At 33.1% G+C, this 18,740-nt stretch overlaps 1 protein-coding gene across 5 annotated transcripts in view; it reads left to right on the forward strand.

Annotated features, from left to right (window-relative positions):
• The window catches only part of Lepr (leptin receptor), an 84,892-nt gene extending 67,103 nt beyond the window's left edge, over positions 1–17,789 (forward strand). For 4 of the 5 annotated variants that reach the window (XM_046451027.2, XM_046451029.2, XM_046451030.2 and 1 more), the window contains 4 exons: positions 482–577; positions 2,449–2,554; positions 3,421–3,496; positions 13,008–15,458. In XM_046451027.2, the coding sequence (XP_046306983.1) occupies positions 482–577; positions 2,449–2,554; positions 3,421–3,496; positions 13,008–13,025 (296 nt within the window). In that variant the 3' untranslated portion in view covers positions 13,026–15,458. Of the gene's footprint in view, positions 1–481; positions 578–2,448; positions 2,555–3,420; positions 3,497–13,007; positions 15,459–16,366 lie in introns of those variants that run through there. The other variant, XM_046451031.2, reaches the window with a different exon arrangement.
• The last annotated feature ends 951 nt before the right edge of the window (positions 17,790–18,740 follow it).

Consider the following 18,740-nt stretch of genomic DNA (forward strand, 5'->3'; position numbering starts at 1 on the left):
GGTATCTAGACCTCCATATATTGCAAGAGGAGGCTTGGTCATCATATCCATCCTCTTTGCAAAGGATTTCACAAGACTTTAGTCTTTCAGTTACCTTGATTGGAGAAACTAAGTAAACTAAATTCCTATAGAAGGGAAATATTACCTACTTTGAGGATAAGGGAGAGAAGGGAGTACATATTCTGGAAAAGTGAAGGAAAGAAAGCTCTTATTCTGAATTGAACATAGTGGCTATAACTGAAACACACCTTTGAAAAATCACAATCTTCTGTGTCTGAGTAATATATTTGAAAAGTTGTTTGGAAAACTATTATCATTACTAGGGAGTGTGGAATGCTTAGGTTATTTTCAAAACTCCATCATGACTTCAGTCTATAAATAACTGCTGACTTCTGTTTGGAAAACAGCATATTTTTTAAAAATAGGGTCTCCTCAGTATTAGTTAAGCAGAAATGAACTTTTACTGTATTTTCCTCCTCAGATCATTTTATCCCTATTGAGAAGTATCAGTTCAGTCTTTACCCAGTATTTATGGAAGGAGTGGGAAAACCAAAGATAACTACTAGTTTCACCCAAGGTAAAAGTTTTTCTTTTAGATCATTTTACACTGATATGTGTTTCCAGATTTATTTGAAATTATGTTGCCATTGGATTATTCTTTTTCTGATGAGATCATGGAAGAGTCAGGTCTTATGTAAATGTAAAATAGGATGGTTCAAAAGAAAATATCTTTTCTCTAAAAATAAAAATAGATAGTTATACAGTTACATTCACTGTACCTTTTATATTTCTGATGTGATTTATTGTACTTGAATTACCAATGATTTGATCTTATTTTTCTTTAATTGTCTTCAAATTCAAACAACCTAATAATATACTTTTGGTTTTGGTATTGGGTATTGAACCCAGTGGCACTTAAGCCATATCCTCAGCCCTTTTATTTATTTATTTTGAGACAGGGTCTCACTAAGTTGCTTAGGCCTTGCTAAACAGCTGAAGCTAACTTTGAATTTGCCTCAGATTCCCAAACCACTGGGATTAGTTAGAGGTGTGCCCCACCATGCTTGGTTCCCAATAATGTCGTTTTTATAAAGAAACATTTTATCTGATTTTAGAATGAAGATAATTTTAAAAATTATTTCAGTATTTAACAAACATTTATTGATATAATCTAAAGGTAATCTGATAGAGTGGCATGGCAAAGAAATAATATTATTCTAAGAATGGAGGTTAAAGGGTGAACATAAGATTCTGTCATCATGGAGCCTAAACCTCAGTGAACTAATGGGAGTGATGGACAAAGAGAGTATGTAAAATATAATGTCAGATAGAAATAGGTACCTAAAGGAAAATAAAAGTAAGATGAAGGGATGGAGTTAAAAATGTGTTGCTTTAGTTAGTAAGCCCAGAAATGGTAATTTTGTGGTGCTGATATTTGCGTATAAAAGGGAGGAACACTCCAGGCAAAGGGGTAGCTTTATGTAAAGGCCCTGAAGAATGAGCATAGTAATTCTAGAAACAGCCAGGAGATGCGTGTCTCTGGAGGGAACAAGATAAAGTTTGGCAAGTATTTTAGATTGGGTTTGTTGGGAGAAGATGCTATGACTCATCATGAAAACTTTTTTTAAAAAATCTGTTCTTTTTAGATATACATTACAGTAGAGTGTATTTTGATATATCATTCATACATGATGTATAACTTCCCATTTTTGTGGTTATGCATGATGTGGCATTTCACTGGTGGTATATTCACATATGAACATAGGAAAGTTATGTCCAATTCATTCCATTGTCTTTCCTATTTCAATCCCCCATCCTTTCATTCCTTTCCCTTTGTCTAATCCACTGAACTTCTATTCTTCTTCCCTCCCCCTTCTTGTGTGTTAAGCCTCCACATATCAGAGAGAACATTTGACCTTTGGTTTTTTGGGATTGGCTTATTTCACTTAGCATGATAGTCTCCAAATCCATCCATTTACCAGCAAAAGTCATAAAGTCACTCTTTTTATAACTGAGTAACATTCCAAAGTGTGTGTGTGTGTGTGTGTGTGTGTGTGTGTGTGTGTATCACATTTTCTTTATCCACTCATCTGTTGAAGGTGTCCTTCAACACCTGGTTTGGCTCCATAGCTTAGTTACTGTGAATTGAGCCATTATAAACATTGATGTGGCTGTGTCATCACCACAAGTTTGATACTTTGACTCATATCTAAAGATAATCTGATGGAGTGGCATGGCAAATAAATAATTTTGAAAAAATTTTTGCTAGGTCTTAAGTATAATGCTAAACAAAACATTAATGTGGATATAATATACTTTTGTCTCCCTCTTATTTTTTAAGACAAAGATTTATTTTGAAATCTGAAAAAGTCTACTATAATTTTGATACAGAAAGAAATTAAGATTGCCTTAAGTATCTGAATTGTGTCAATTATATTTCTTTTTCAGATGATATTGAAAAACACAAGAATGATGCAGGTCTATATGTAATTGTGCCGATAATTATTTCCTCTTCTGTCTTACTGCTTGGAACATTGTTAATATCACACCAAAGGTATTGTACTTAATGTTAAGAATCTTTATGGCAAAAGCTCTAAGATTAAAACTCAAATCATGAATGTTGAAGTATTCTAAATGTTTTTGTATGTATTCATTATACAGTTAAGATGGTATAAAGTAAAAAGTTTTGCTTTCATGAAATGACTTTTCAATTTCATAGAACAACATATACCTTAAGGAAGAATTTAGTTGAGTCTTTTTTTTTTAACCCCTCTTATTATACACTTAGGAGTTAATAGACTAAAAATAGAAGTCTGGGCATGTTCTTGGATGTGATAAAAATGGCTCTTGGAGCCCTCAAATTTGGTTTGAAGATTTTAGTGGTGATCACAGGACTTTAAAAATGGACTTTATTTGTGACCTGGAGCAGTCGTTCATTTGCAATGAGCAGTCACTGTGCTCTTTAGAGAACAGCCCTGCCTGGCTCCAGTCTGTCTGGCTTGTCAGACAAATGGCCTTGAGTTCCCTGGATGGTTCTATGGCTGCCATAGATGGTTCTATGGTCAGTTGAGTTGCTGGGGCTCCATCAGATGGGTTTGTTTCTGACACCCATGTGGTAGCCACTTTCAATATTTTATTTTTTGAGGAAAATCTATGCAAAAAAAATCTGTGTTTAGCCTGGTGCCTGGCCCAAGCTTTCAATAAAATGAGCTATTTTTATTATGATGCATCATTAACTTGGCTCTAGGTAGAAATTTGATGGCACTCTTCATGGGACAGAATGTAAAAATGAATTAGACCCTGCTGAAGCATAACTGCCCTGAAGGACCAATTTCTATTTTGTATATTCATTAACTTTTAGCATTTTCAATATGCATGTTTTTCTGTAATTCTTATGACTTACTTATTTATCCTTTGTAGAATGAAGAAGCTGTTATGGGAAGATGTTCCAAACCCCAAGAATTGTTCCTGGGCACAAGGACTCAATTTTCAGAAGGTCGCTTTTTCAGTCTTTTTAACTCAAAATATGTAAGATTGCATTTTAGATGCCATATGATTTCTAAATCTTTAAACATGTTTTAAGATATAAGAGTTTTTGTTTTATTTAATTCATTTTAATTTGAGTCTGTTTAGACCTTTAAAATATCAGAATGCAGGTATTTGAAATTAGGAAGAAAAGAAATTCAGTACCAGCTTATATATGACTTGACAATATGCATATATTTCTTCTGGCCATAGTAGAAAATAAAATGAATAGTAGAATACTAAGGGTCAAATCTGATGAAGAATGGATATTTGGCCACTTTTTTGGTATAAATTCTCTTTAGGCAAAAGGCTTTGTGTCATTATATTTATATGATTTAATGTCCATAATTATTTAAGGAAACTTGAAAATTATATCAATAATCTTGTCCTCAAACTCTACAAACTGAGAAATGCATTTATCATAAAAACCCATGTTTATGCAGATATTCCCCTTTAAGCTAAAATACTTTATGTAATAGTTACCTATTAAAAAAACTTGAACTTACTTCTATAATAGAATATTTTAGAAAATTCTAGAGTTTAATGAGTGTTTTTATTAATCCTCATAATTTTCCTTGAACAAGGTTGACTTTCCACCTATAACATTGAAAAAAATCAAATTTGCTCTTCATGTCAAAATACACAATTCTTAAAATAGTAATTATTTTGAGGTTATTATGTATTAGCCATTACATGTTTATCATTACTCATTTTAGTCTTCAGTGGGGTTTTTTTTTTTTTTTTTTTTGGCTACAGGATACAAATCCTTAATCTAGTATTCAACACTTTCTCTCTACATTCTGTTGTCAATCTTCATGTACAGTTGTTTCTTCCCCTGGGCCTTGGTTGTACCTTTACTGTTTCATTCTAGCTATGCAGAGTCTTCCTCTTCGGTGAAGATCTTGCTCTACACCCTTCTTTCTCCAAGCTTTCCTTTCATGAATATAGTTCAGAAGAATTTCTTATTTAATTTCCTAGACCTTATTGTGGATAATTCTCTGAGTGCAAGGACTGCATTTTATCCATCACACATGTTTGTGAACTTTTCCTGCTCCATGCAAGATGCTAAAGTAGGATTCATTAAATAATTGCTGGTAGTTCCTAACAAGGTTGTGCACTTATTTATGTGCAGATCATTGAGATAAATACTCTTGGGTTCATATAGACTGTCCCTTCAGTTCTCAGTATCTTTGTTTCCTCTCCTGTAAAATGAGGTTAAGTTAGCTTTATTGGGCTGTTTTGGAGATTAAAGGAGATGGACCTTTCATGACATAGAAAGGTCTCAATAAATATTAGTCATTATTATTTATGATATTATTTTACATATTTTAGATTAATTATTAGCTCCATTTTGTAGAAGAGGTAGTGTTTTAAAGCCAGGATTAGTGTTCCAGCTTGTCTGACTTTGGAGCCTATAGGGGCGTTCTATAAGCAGTGACTTTCTATATATATGTTTATATACTTCTATATTTGATCATGATCCACAGTGAGAAATATATTTCACCTTTCAGCCAACTACACACACAGATATAGAGATGTAAAAGGAAAACAAAAGATGCACAGGTGGAGCAAATTATATTCCATGCTTGTATAATCAAAATAAACCCCAATGTATAACTATGATGCACTAATAAAAATATTTTTAAAACATTGAATTTATGATTATATTTCTGTCAGGAATGTATAAAATTATCTCTTTGCTCCTTATCATTATTGATTATAATTATTTAAAAATGTACTTTAAGTTTAACTTACATTATTTGAATTAAAAAGATTATTTAAAATATTTTATACGTCATTAAAAGTAGTGTTTCAGTGTTAAAAAGAAACAAAAAAACCACTATTTGCTTGAAATAGAAGGAATATAATGTTATTAAAATTCTATTTCATTTGTTAAAAATGTTCTCTGTGACCCAGTAAGTTGATTTCAGAACATTCAATGGTCTATGATCTTGAAATTAGGAAAAGTAATTTACAGCTTATTAATGAATGAATACACAAGTAATATTGTAAGCATAATTAACAATACAGAAGAGTTATACTCTTTTATCAGAAGAAAGCAATGCCCTATTTTCAGAAGAGCCGGGAGTGTAGTTTCACATATAATCCTTCTCTTTATGGAAACTGCACCTTGCCTGACTTTAGCCACAGGCCTGCATTCTCCTTGGTTGTGTTGTTGCTCACTGTGAACCATGGAGTCTCCCTTTATTACAACAGAGTTGCTGATTTTTGTCAATTACAAAACGTTTATTTCTCTTCTTTTCTATTGTTATATTTCAGGTGCATATATATATATGTATATAATTATATATGTATATATGTATATATTATATATGTATATAATTCATTCATTTGTTCAAGAAGCAAATATATATATATAAGGTTAGGTTTTTGCTCATCTGTAGAACAGATTTTCAAGCAATTCTCCTATCTAAGAAATAAGACAGTAAGGTTAAAGAAGAGTGACTAGATTGAAAGAATAGGAAGAACTTGTATTTTTTGCTTCTCTAAAATAGATTATTCATTTTTCATTCATTCATGTATTTCTTTCATTCATTTAGGATATTATTGAATACCTTTCCTACGCTAGTCACTTTGCTATCTCATCGTGTTGTAATAATAAGAAAAGTACTGCACATTCCTGGCCGGGAAAGTACTGGACATTCCTTGTCAGGGAAAGATGAGCACTAACCAGTTTATTATAGAAATAACATTACAGTCATAAACTACAGTGGTGCTAAGAACTTATGGTGTGGTCTGGTGTAGTGTGTGGGGTGGGGAGGAGTAGGTACAGTTAAGAAGGTGCAGTAAGAATCCTTCCAACACCTCCAGGTCCACAAGTTCTGTCTGTATTGATAGCCTCCTCTTGAACTCTGCTCCAGTTACACAAGCCTCCTTGTTCTTCCAGAATGCATAGACACAATATTGACCTTTGACCCAAGATCTGGTAGGTAAATAGTTATTCACAGGCTCTGGTAAGACCACCTGCAAAGCCATGTGGTTGGACGGATCAGAGCATGTTTACAAATTGGAAATGGACTGGAGGTGAAAGAGTAAGCTGGAGACTTTTCTTTTTCTTAAATATAAAGGTTTTGTCATAATAATTACCTATTTAAATAAAAAATTAAAACTTCTCTATATAAGTCTATATTAATTCATGGATGACTATCTTATTATTTCTTAGAAAGAACTAAAATCCTCTCTCTTCAGCATGTTCATGCGACACCTTACCTGGGAACCACCATGGACATGCTTCTAAGTATTTACCTAGCAAGGGAAAGATCAGGCCCACCTCAGCAAGGTGCAGTGTGAACCCACACCAGATGACTTTCCCTGTGTCTAGAAAACGCTGGCACAAAGAACTGATGAGTGGGTACAGGGTGGTTGACTTTGTCATGGACTCCGTCCTACCCCACTGTCTGCTTTAACACACCCTGAAGATCAACATGGTGCCTAGCTGGTCATCTGCCAGATCTTACATACAAGAAAAATGAAATATCACCAAAAATTTCCAGATTCTGGTAAATTAAAGAATTTTTTGATACTTACAGAAGATGTGAAAATCTTTACTTATAAGTAAGACTGATTGTTTTTTTATCTTTGCAAATATTTGGTTTTTCTAATCTTAGAAGATATTTTCTAAACAGTCACAAAAGCTTAGTTTATTACTAGGACTTAACAGGTGAATTAGAAATAAATAAGTTTTTTTAATAAAGTAGGAATATTTAAAGAGTGAAAAATATAACTTCAAAGATTTTATTAATGATAAAAATTCTCATAAAAAGAGAAAAATATTATATCTAGTCTTCTGCTTTAATCTCCTAAATAACTAAAATTTACATATTAAAGAAAAAACAATACAGTAAAACTCACTTTATGTTACCAAAGAAAAAATGACAAGTTTACTCCCTGTCCTGTGCTTTCATATTTATGTTATTTTATTTAATTCTTTCATAGATTAAAGAGCCCAGTATTTTCTGATGACAAAATTGAATCTCAGAGTAGTTCAGTAGCATGTCTTGACCACCCAGCCAGTACATATAAAAACCTGCATTCCAACCCAGGTCCATCTGATGCAAACTGATACCCTGGTCATTAGTTCCATAATAATAATGTGTCTATTCCTTAATGTACTAAATACTACTGAATTACATACCTAAACATAATGGAAATGGTAAATTTCATGTCTATATGTTTTAACATAGTAAATAAATGGGCAAGAAATCTGACTTGGTATATATCCAAAGAAGGTATGGAAATAACCATTTGTGCTTACAAAGTAAAATATACTTGACATCATTAGACATTCGGGAAATGCAAGCCAAAATCCAAAGGTCCCACTTCACATCTGGCAAGATGGCTATAAAAGAAAGATAAATATTGGTGAGAATGTGGAAAAATGGAGCCTTCATCTACTCTGATGGATTGTAAAATAGTACCACCCTTTTAGAATATAGTCTGACATATCTTCAAAAGATTAAATATGAGACTCAGCAATTCTACTCCAATGTATACACCAACATAAAATGAAGTAATTTATTCACATGGAAATTTGACATGAATTTTCATGTCAGGATTATTCATGATAATCGAAACATGAAGAAAAATGACCTTCAAATAATGAATGGGTAAATAAAATGAAGTTTATCCAATTCTAAAACAAAAGTAATAAAAAAGCAAATAAAAAGTACCATAAAACAAAGACCACAGTAGCCCATCATTTTTAAAAATAATTCAAATACAGTCATTTTTTTAAGGAAGTAATAATTTTTATGTAAAATATTTTCTTTAATTTGTTCTGCAAATTCAGATTTTTAGAAACATTTTTGTTTTACAATACTGGGAATTGAACCCAGGGCTTTTTGCCATTGATCAACATCTCCACCTCTTTTTATTTTCAGACAATGTCTCTATAAGTTGACAGGGCTGTCCACCTGGTTATATATGTCCCTTCATTATCTAAAGTATATGTCTGGATATTTCTCATAATATAAAAAAAAATTGAAAGAAATACATGTGCAGGTTTAATAATGAAATTGTCTAGAAAAATTTTTATTGAAAATACAATCTACTCCTCCACTCCGCCCTGCCATTAGTCTTGCTCTCTAAATGCCACTACTTTAATTATCTTGCTTTTAATTTTTCTAATTTTCTAATTTTACAGTCTTCTAATCTTCCTGTCCCAGCCTCACGAGTAGCTGGGATTACTGGCCTATACCACTGCGCCCAGCCAGGAGCATTGATTTTTATGAAATGGCTCTGTACTTGTAAATCCTAGACATCCAGCCTGATCTCTAAAATGTTCTCTAATATTAGTCTGTTCCACTTATGCAAATCAAAGATGCAAAAAGTCTTTTAAAAGCCAGTATTTTGAGATCTCTCTAAAAGAAAAAGAAAACATTTATTTAAAGCACTGTATGCCAGACTTTACTAATAACAGTAGGGTAACAACCAAAGGTAATTAATATAATATTTTATATTAATCATATATAATTCCTTCTAATATAATTTCCTCAAAATCTTTCTTTTGCATGCTATACTTCCTTTTCCCCTTCAGTTTTTTTCCCCCAGAAAATGTAAATATATTAAAAGCAAAATAATGTAAGGTCTGGGGATAGCTAAGTGGTAGAACCCTTGCCTAGCATGTGTGAGGCCCTGGGTTTGATCCTTAGCACTGCAAAAACAAACAAACAATGGTGGGGGGGGATTATATTAAAATGTCTTTTAGCCTATTATATACTTATAAAATTTTAGAAATTTTCCATATTTGCCTTATTTTAAATAAGAATCACAGATAAAGTTTGTTCCACTTGTTCCCTTCCTTTTTTAATCCCTCCTTCCCTTCCTCTGTAGAGCCCCCACTTCTGTTCATCAAGTTTGTACTTAAATATTTCCTACACCCACGCGTGTGCATGTGTGGCCAATGCACAGTGATCCCTTGGGGAATTGTTAATGTTAACATACCATCCACATGATTCATTCCAAACTACTTGTCTCTCAGCTTTGGTTTTGAGCTCTCTCCATGTAGAGTTAGCATAGTTTATCTACCTGGACTGCTCCACACTAGTCTATCACACGAACATGCCACACAGTTCCTTTGTCCAATCTGCTTCTAGTGGATATTTGTTTGAACTCTTTTTCTATTTATTACAAAAATGCTCAGGAAGCCTGGTTATATATGTCCCTTCATTATCTAAGGTATATGTCTGGATACTTCTCATAATTAAAAAATTTTTTTGAAAGAAATACATGTGCATGGTTTAATAATAAAATTGTCTAGAAAATTTTTTATTGAAAATACAATCTACTCCTCCACTCCGCCCTGCCATTAGTCTTGCTCTCTAAATGCCACTACTTTAACTGTCTTGCTTTTAATTTTTCTAACAGGTCATCTTCACATTTCTAGAAAGCATATGCTTCTGTCACAGTGGATTGTGCATGATCTGCTGGTTTCTGGCTGGAAGGAGGACTTTACTCACCATGTACTTTTCCTCCCCTTCTTTCCTCATGCTCCTACCACATATTTTTCTACTACTTTTTTTTCAATTCCTCTGCAACATCAGAAAAATCTACTTAAGCTTTCATTTTTTGTTCTATCAAATAAACTTCCTCAGAGCTCCTCACCTGTTTTTATTAAATGCATTACCCATTTCACATTTCCCTCCATTTCCCCCTCACTTCCTAATCTCTGGAAATTATAACTATACTTAGGTCAGGGTTGATAACGTGTTCTGTGTTATAATCTGTCCATGGGTTCATTTTTTAAAAAGAAAAAAAAACAATAAATTGAATTTATACTGTTATGATTATGTCAGTATTGTTCCTTGCAGAACCATAATGTGATTACATTTCTTGATGGTTTCAATGTCGTAGGAGTATTAGAAAATATATTAGAAACATTCCACTTGATCAAAATTATGCCAAATATTGTTGCTTTCATCTTTTTCATTTTTAGTTTTTCTTCTTTCCCCAGAGTTTCTAATTGTCACTCTGCCTGTCTGATTCTGTCATCTCAAGTTCTGTGTACGTCTGATGTATGAGATATTTCATGCAGTCCCTGTCTTCACTGGAGACCTGTCTGCAGCACACTCTGCCAAGGAGACCCTCCATCCTTCTACTTCAATCAGGATTAGGCCTTTTATAAAATTGCTACAAGTTATTATTCTGAACCTTCCCTTAACTGGTTTCTGCTCATTACTGTTTCCTAGACTTCTTTCCCTGGTTTCACTTGATTAACTAACATGGGTGAAATGTCTTGATCTCTGTGTGTTAGAGTTCCTTTTATTCCATCTTCCTCTACTTATAATTTGGTGGAGTGTCAGTTTCTAGGTTGAAAAGTTTCCAGTAGAACTTTGAAACCATACCTGTCTTTTATGGTCTGGTGTCCCTGGTTGCTTCTGAGAAGTCAGATGTGAAACTTTGCTTCTCATTGGTTACTTGCAGTTTTCTCTTTTTAAAAATATACTTTCTATTTTTGATGTTCTGAAATTTCAGCATTGAGCCTAAAGTGGTTATTTTTTTCATGTTTTTGGTCACCATTTGAAGCAACTTTATCCCCTGTCAACTCTAAGAAATTCCATTATTTCTTTGATTATTTCCTCTCATTCGGTTCTTTCTAGTATCTGTATTTGTTGAAAGTTGGGCACTCTGAATGGATCTTCTATGTATTATTATTATTTTTTAATCTCTAATAGTTTCTGGTTTTCTTTCTTTCTTTTTCATTGTGATATCTTGCCACCCTCTATTATTCCATTGCTGCTGTTGGATTTTTATTTGCCATTATTATTTGCACATTTCCAAGTATGATTTTTCAGAATATTGTAGTCTAGTTTTATGCATACAATATTTTCTAAAATAGTACTAGAAATTCCAGTTAGAGGATTTTTTTTTAATTTATATAAAATTCTATTTCTTGATTCTTCCATTTCTGTTAGGTCATGTTTTTCACTTATTTATACTGACTTTTCTTGTCTCAGACTTCTCCCAAGTATCTGGTAATACTTGGCTTTCCTTTCATATTTGCATGAAGCAGCAGATAGGTGGAATGGTAGCCGTGCATATAGCAGGGATTGCCGTGCCAGCTGTGTAGTCAAAGCTCTGGTCAGAATGAGAAAAGATGTGCTCTGACATGGTGGTATCTCAAGCTCCTGTCTCCTCTCACAGTTCCTCAGCTGCTTTTAAGAACAAACCCTTAATCTGGGTATGGAAGGTTGTTCTTGCACAAAGGTGCTTCCAAGTTCAGCAGAGAGTAGAAGAACCCCATTCCACATGCAGAGCTCCCATCAGGCCTGTTTTTAGCCAGTGGTCTCCTTTCTTCTGTGTGTTTATTGGCCACTTCTTCAGTCATCTGCAATGTAATCAGCCAGGCTGGCTGACTTTCTCTCAGCTGCATTCTACCCTGGATATATCCTGGTCTTCCTTAATTTTTTGTTCATTTTCTGTGGTCCATGCTCTTCTAATTATTTTCCATTTTTAGAAATGAATAAAACTACTCATTCCCTGTTGCCCTCTTAAATCAGAATTTTTCTCTATGCCATTTTTATTTATACTTTAAAAATTAGTCATAAACAAAGATTGAATTCTTGGCATAGGAAAAGGCAGTAACTCAATAACCTTGCTTTTCTTATCATTCAGGCTTTATAGTATGTAAGACTGTAACCTTTCTTGATTTGATTTGTATCCTTTTTTTTTTTTTTTCTTTTGATCCAAATTAGCTGAACTTTCCTTGTTAAATATACCTTAAAACTCTTAATTTACCTTGAATTCATTTCATTCCTTTCCATTTTTAATTTATTTTACAGTATTTTTCTCATCTTCTATTTCATTATTTTTGTTTGGGGCTTGCTTTTTTCTTTCTTTTTATCAGACATGCTTCTTATCTACATTTATGTCAGTCTTTTCAAAAATTTTAAGTAAATTTTACAGCTTGCTTCAAAAAGCTGTAATTTTAACCAAATAATCTTTCAGGCCTCAACGCTTTATCTAAGCAAATGAAGAGAGTCTTGGACCAGATGATTTCTTAGATCTTTTTTCTGCCTTGAGCAAAATAAATTCATGATAATGGTTCTGTGGTTCTATTTTTCACCATTTTGGCCATCTTTCTCTTTGTTTCTTAAATTTTTTTCTTCTCACTGCCTTACTTTCTCTTTTTTGTTGCAGACTCTCCAATATAACTGTTGGTTTTATCCCAACAGTAATATTTTTCCAGTCTTTCTGTTATTTCCTTTTACTTATTCTTTTATTCCTGTGGCAATTAAAACTATCTTTAGATTGCAATATTAAAGTACCATTAAAAAATGAGAGAAGCCACCTTGGTTTAAAAAAAAAAAAAAGGTTCACTTTCCTAAAAAAAAGGATGTGTTGCTATAGCAGAAGAACTTATAGACCAAAACCACAGAAATGTTTTTAAATATTTTATCATTTGCTTTCTGAGTCATTTTTTTTATTTTGCTTTCTTATTTTGTTTTATTTTATCTAAACAGAGAACGGACATTCTTTGAAGTCTAATCATGATCACTACAGATGAACCCAATGTACCAACTTCCCAACAGTCCATAGAGTGTTAGAAGATTTTTACATTTTGAAGAAGGAGAGCAAATCTTTTTTAAAAAAATTTATTAAACTATTGATAATATATGGTGGATTATGTTTCATTTAGAATTTAAAATAGATGTGTAAACTCTGGGTCTCATAGGTTTGAATTCAGTTCAGTTTGAATGTATGATTAATTTTCAGTTCATCTAATTTTAAAAAAATAATATTCATGATTTCTGGCTTTTGATTTATCATTTTCCTGGTCATAAGATTCTAGATGACTGTTGCTGTCATAACATACCTACTAGATATTATGAAATACCTAATAGGTAATCCTGTAATGAGGTGAACTGCAACTTCTGGCACACATCTTTGCAAACACAATGACTCCATCTCACTCAGAATGTAGTGAAAGTATTTAGTTTATATTTTTATGTCGAAAATTTTCTCTAAGATTTCTTACTAGACACTTGAGAAGACTATAAATTGACCCATTTGGGTTTCTTTTTGAATGCCTTGAAGCTTGGATGTGTCCAACTTTGGTCAATCTGGAAATTTCAGTTGTCAATAGTTTTGAAAATGACTTCAGTGCTAACTTTCATTTAAATTCAAAGAAAGCCAGAATTTGTAGTTCATGCTAGTCACAGAACGGTGGAAATTAACAGTTCACATCAGGATAACCCTACATGCTCAGGTCACATTCCCCAGATCAGAAAAGAACAACCTCCAGTCCAGCCGCCTTGTGCAATTCTTGCCTAAATTTAATTTATTTCCACTGAACCATCCAAGACTTCTGGCAGTCAGGGAAGTGTGCAGTGATGCAAGGAAGGGAGTCTCTTTGGAACTTTTACAGATAGTTCATGGTGAGGACATAATTTTTCTTCCTGAAAAAATAAGAGCACTTGCAACTTCTGTGAAATTAGCATGCTAAGTGTGCTTACAAACTAAACCAAAGTGTCTAGTGATGAATCCAAATAATATTCAAATTTAGGATATCTATGGGTAACTTAGATTTTATTCATAGTTTTATATGGATGTCTTTAAAAAACTATAAAAAACAGGAAGAATGTGTCTCTTTTCCTCCCTCCATTGACTATTAACAGATGTCATTGGAATGTGAAATTATGAAAGGATATCCTTTAATCCTTACCAGCTGAATACATATTTAACATATGCCTGGATTGTTCTAGAATCTCAAAAAAATTAGATATATATAGTGAAATAGTTTTCTATTTTTATTTTTATTTTTTGGTACCAGGAATTGAACCCAAGGGTGTTTTACACTGAACCATATCCCTAGGCCCATTTTTTATTTTTTGTTTTGAGACAGGATCTTGCTAAGTTGCTTAGGGCCTCGTTAAGTTGCTGAGTCTGACTTTGAAGTTGAGATCCTCCTGCTTCAGCCTCTCAAGCCACTGGGATTACAGGCATGTGTCACTGTGTCTGGTGCAAAATAGTTTTTTAAACAAACATACTTTTAATGAAGTTTTGATGAAGTTTGTGGCCCATTGATAAAATAATATTTCAATAGTATATGAGTATGTAATTTCTTGGTATTAGTGTCTTCCACCTAAATTCATTTTAAGACACATGCAATTTTTGGTTTCAATAATTAGTTGCCCATTATGAAGTTTTAGGGAACATAAAAGATGTCAGATAGGTCGTTTGAAGAACACGTGTGAATTTTCATTGTATTTGTACATTTTTTTGTTTTTCTTATTCATTGCATCTAATTATTTGGTGATGTTAATTTCTAAATTTGTTTAAATTTTAAGACAATTCAATGCTTATGTATAGTAGAAGCCTTTAAAAAATGACCAAGCAAATATTGGAAGATAATCAGAAACCTATAGATTTATGTTAGAAGGAAAAATAGGCATAGGAATAGTTTTCTCTTCCTATATTAAGCTGGTAGCATAATAGAGTTGTATTGACACAGTATTTGTCCTTATATAGTATTTTAATACATGTGTAAGTCTATTCCATTATTATTATATTTAGTGTTTGGTATATTTATTCCTCTATGGTTTTAATAAGATTTGGAAACTGTACTAAATAAATTTCATTTTTGTATGGAATATACTTGCCATTCAGAACAGCTGAGGATACCATTGTCTCAGGCAACAAAACTGAATTCATTCTATTAGTTTAAAAATTGTAAAAAAAGTTAAATTACATGTATGATATATAAATTGAACACATGTTCTTGTAGCACTAAATTTAGTTGTGTTAGTTTTTTGATATGATGCATCCACAGTATTTTTTATTTTGCATTTATTTTTCATTGTGTTTATATTGTATGAATTGAGCTTTGTGCATACAGATTCTTGATTTGTGGCTGCTTGGCAAGATTTTTGTTGTGATGTAACCATCATTCTTATAAAAAAATATGATGTACATTTGTCTTGTGTATTTGTCTTCATTCCATATGTCTGTGTATATTTTATATGAAATTATGTATAAAGAATAGAAATTCACAAGTCTGTTACCATCTCTCACCATCATTGTTTTTAACAAATAGGCATTATTAGTTTTTATTTTTATATAACCTCAAGCAGCATCTCAATATAAGGCGGATATGTTCTTAAATAGTTGTTCATGATTATTTTACCTCTGTACCATATCTTATGTCATAAAATAGTTCTTTTAAGTATCTTTTTAAATTTTTTTTTAGTTGTAGATGGACAAATACCTTTATTTTGTTTATTTATTTTTATGTGGTACTGAGGATCAAACCCAGGTCACCGCACATGCTATATGCAAGCGCTCCACCACTGAGCCACAACCTCAGCCCCTCTTTTAAGTATCTTTAGACAAGTTGTTTTGTTCATTTTATTTTATTTCAATTCAACCTTTTTTTTCCTTTGGGGGACTTAAATTTCAGTTTGTTGAAATATAATTTACTGTAAAACATAAGGAATTCTTCAGCAGATAGTATTTTATAATTATAGTCATCTCTCTAAATTGAAAGCTAAGCACTTGCAGACACTATTTTATTTAATTCTAGCCATATCACAACAAAGCAAATGTTCAACTCATTTTACAGATGAAGATACTGAAAGGCAAAGAGGATGGTGTGGTTCACAGAATCAAAAGAACTCTAGCCTAAGTTTGTCCTGTCCTGCTTTTAAACACTTAAAGCTGACTCTCCTTTATGATTTTTGATGTATGTTTAGTCTCAAAGTAGTTCATTTGGGGGTTGACTTATGTCCATCATTATTAACCTTATACACTTGGATTTCTGCAAGCATGGCATAATGAAAAAATTTTAATATAATTGAGCATTAAAATGTGTCTTTTCTTTTAGCCTGAAACCTTTGAGCATCTTTTTACCAAGCATGCAGAATCAGTGACATTTGGTCCTCTTCTTTTGGAGCCTGAAACCATTTCAGAAGACATCAGTGTTGATACACCAGGGAAAAATAAAGATGAGATGGTGCCAGCAACTATGGTCTCACTGCTTTTGACAGCTGAAGATCTTGAGCAGGATTCTGCCTGTATTAGTGACCAGGGCAACAGCCCTCACATCTCTGAGGCTGGGAGCATCCCGGCTGTCTGTGAGGACGAAAGCCAGAGACAACCCTCAGTTAAATACGCCACACTGGTCAGTAATTCCAAGTCAAGCGAAACGGATGAAGAGCAGGGGCTCATACATAGTTCAGTCAGCAAGTGCTTCTCTAGCAAACATTCTCCATCGAAACATTCTTTCTCTAATAGCTCCTGGGAGATAGAGACCCAGGCATTTTTCATATTATCAGAGCAGCATCCCAATATGATTTCACCACACCTTTCGTTCTCAGAAGGACTGGATGAACTTTTGGAACTGGAGGGAAATTTCCCTGAAGAAAATAATAGTGAAAAGTCTGTCTATTATTTAGGGGTCACCTCAATCAAAAAAAGAGAAAGTGATGAGTCAGGAGTATTATGCCCATTTCCAGCACACTGTTTAGTCACCGACATCAGAATCCTCCAGGACACTTGTTCCCACTTTGTAGAGAACAACTTCAACTTAGGAACTTCTGGCAAGAAGACTTTTGTATCTTACATGCCCCAGTTTCAAACTTGTTCCACTCAGACACATAAGATTATGGAAAGCAAGATGTGTGACCTAACTGTGTGATTCCATTCAAGAAATCTTCAGAATTGTATTATAGTGGATCACGTGGCCTGTAATATATTGCTTTACTGTTGTAAATGGGGGAACACCAGAGAAAATCATTAGAGTCAAATATGAAAATGATTCCAAAATTAATGATATCTGTTTGTCCTCTCTAATATAGACCCCAAAAAAGGTGAGAAAACCCTCATGAGCCTAGCCATGTAGATAGACACTACAAATAATTCTATTCACAGGCCACCATGGGAAGGTCTCTTGTTGTTAGCTATGAACAAGCCCAGTACGTACCATCTTTTGTGAATATTAGACCTGTGTAGAAAGAAAAACAGTGTTCTGTATCATACCACCATCTGAAGGAAGGCTTTTCATCAATATTTGTGAGATACAGTTGTTGTTTCAAGGGTGTGTTTGCTTTACTTTCAGTTGCTTTTGTTTTGCACTAATTCACATACACACACACACACACACACATTTATACTTAATAGTTATGGATTTTGAAAGTATGTGATGTGTTTGTATTTTGTGCTACCAAAGTATGTGATTTAAAGTAGGCATATCATTAAATGTTGAACATAAGTAGAGACTTTAGCTCTGGTCTGAGGGGTTATACTTGTGAAGACTAACAAATTATCCAAATGTTATGCACTAAATTTAAGTTACACAGCTTAGAATGAAATCATCTGTTAGAATGGCAGGACCCACAGCCAGTGTTTTGATAATTGCACAAGTAGTTTTTAAAACAATGTCTGTTATAACTCCTCTCTTTGAAATATAACTAACTACATGGCCAGTGTCATTCTGCACCACTCTGGAGTCAATGTGTTTCCCCAGCTCCACTCACATGGACACCATTTTTTTCCCTCCCTCAGATTCTCTCTATACACTAGTCACAGTACAAATACTTTACATACTTCAACTCAATTACTGCAATAATTGTATGAGATGTGTTGCTATACTTCTTTTAAAGATTAAGAGATTAAATAATTTGCGCAAGGTCACAGAGTTAATGGGTGATGGAACCAGAATTCAGATTTAAATTATCGATAACTTATCAATGCTAGTAATTGTGTTTTTAAAGAACAACTGAATTGCAATAAAATAGAATCTATTAAGAAGAAATTTCTGGTTGAAAAATTATGTGAGGTTTGCACAGATCTCACCCTTGACTTTAAGATTAATGCAGAAGTTTATTATTTGAGCTTTTGATATGGCAAGAGAATTCAAAGCCCAGCATAGTGGACAACAATCTAGGTTAAGAAACTTGCACATTTAGTTGTTTCATGGCAAGAAATAAGAAGTTCAAGATTATCGATATCATCAAAATAAATATTGTTTAAAATATATCTGTGAGTTGCTAAACATCATCAGAGTTTTCTACTTAAACTTAGGATTCTGTTGATTTTACTGTTACCCTAAGTAAATCCTTACATTCCTTCTATATTTATGATACAAGCAATGTTTCATAAATAATAATAAACATCATAAACAATGACAAAGATCCCAGACTCCTTTTAAAAGATATTGTTTTCACACTTCATAGTAATTTGCCACTCAGAAATCAATA

The sequence above is a fragment of the Marmota monax genome, unplaced genomic scaffold, assembly GCF_021218885.2.
Source record: "Marmota monax isolate L192 unplaced genomic scaffold, Marmota_monax_Labrador192_F-V1.1 WCK01_AAM20220418_F8-fsc00023, whole genome shotgun sequence".
Taxonomy (NCBI): Eukaryota; Metazoa; Chordata; class Mammalia; order Rodentia; family Sciuridae; genus Marmota; species Marmota monax.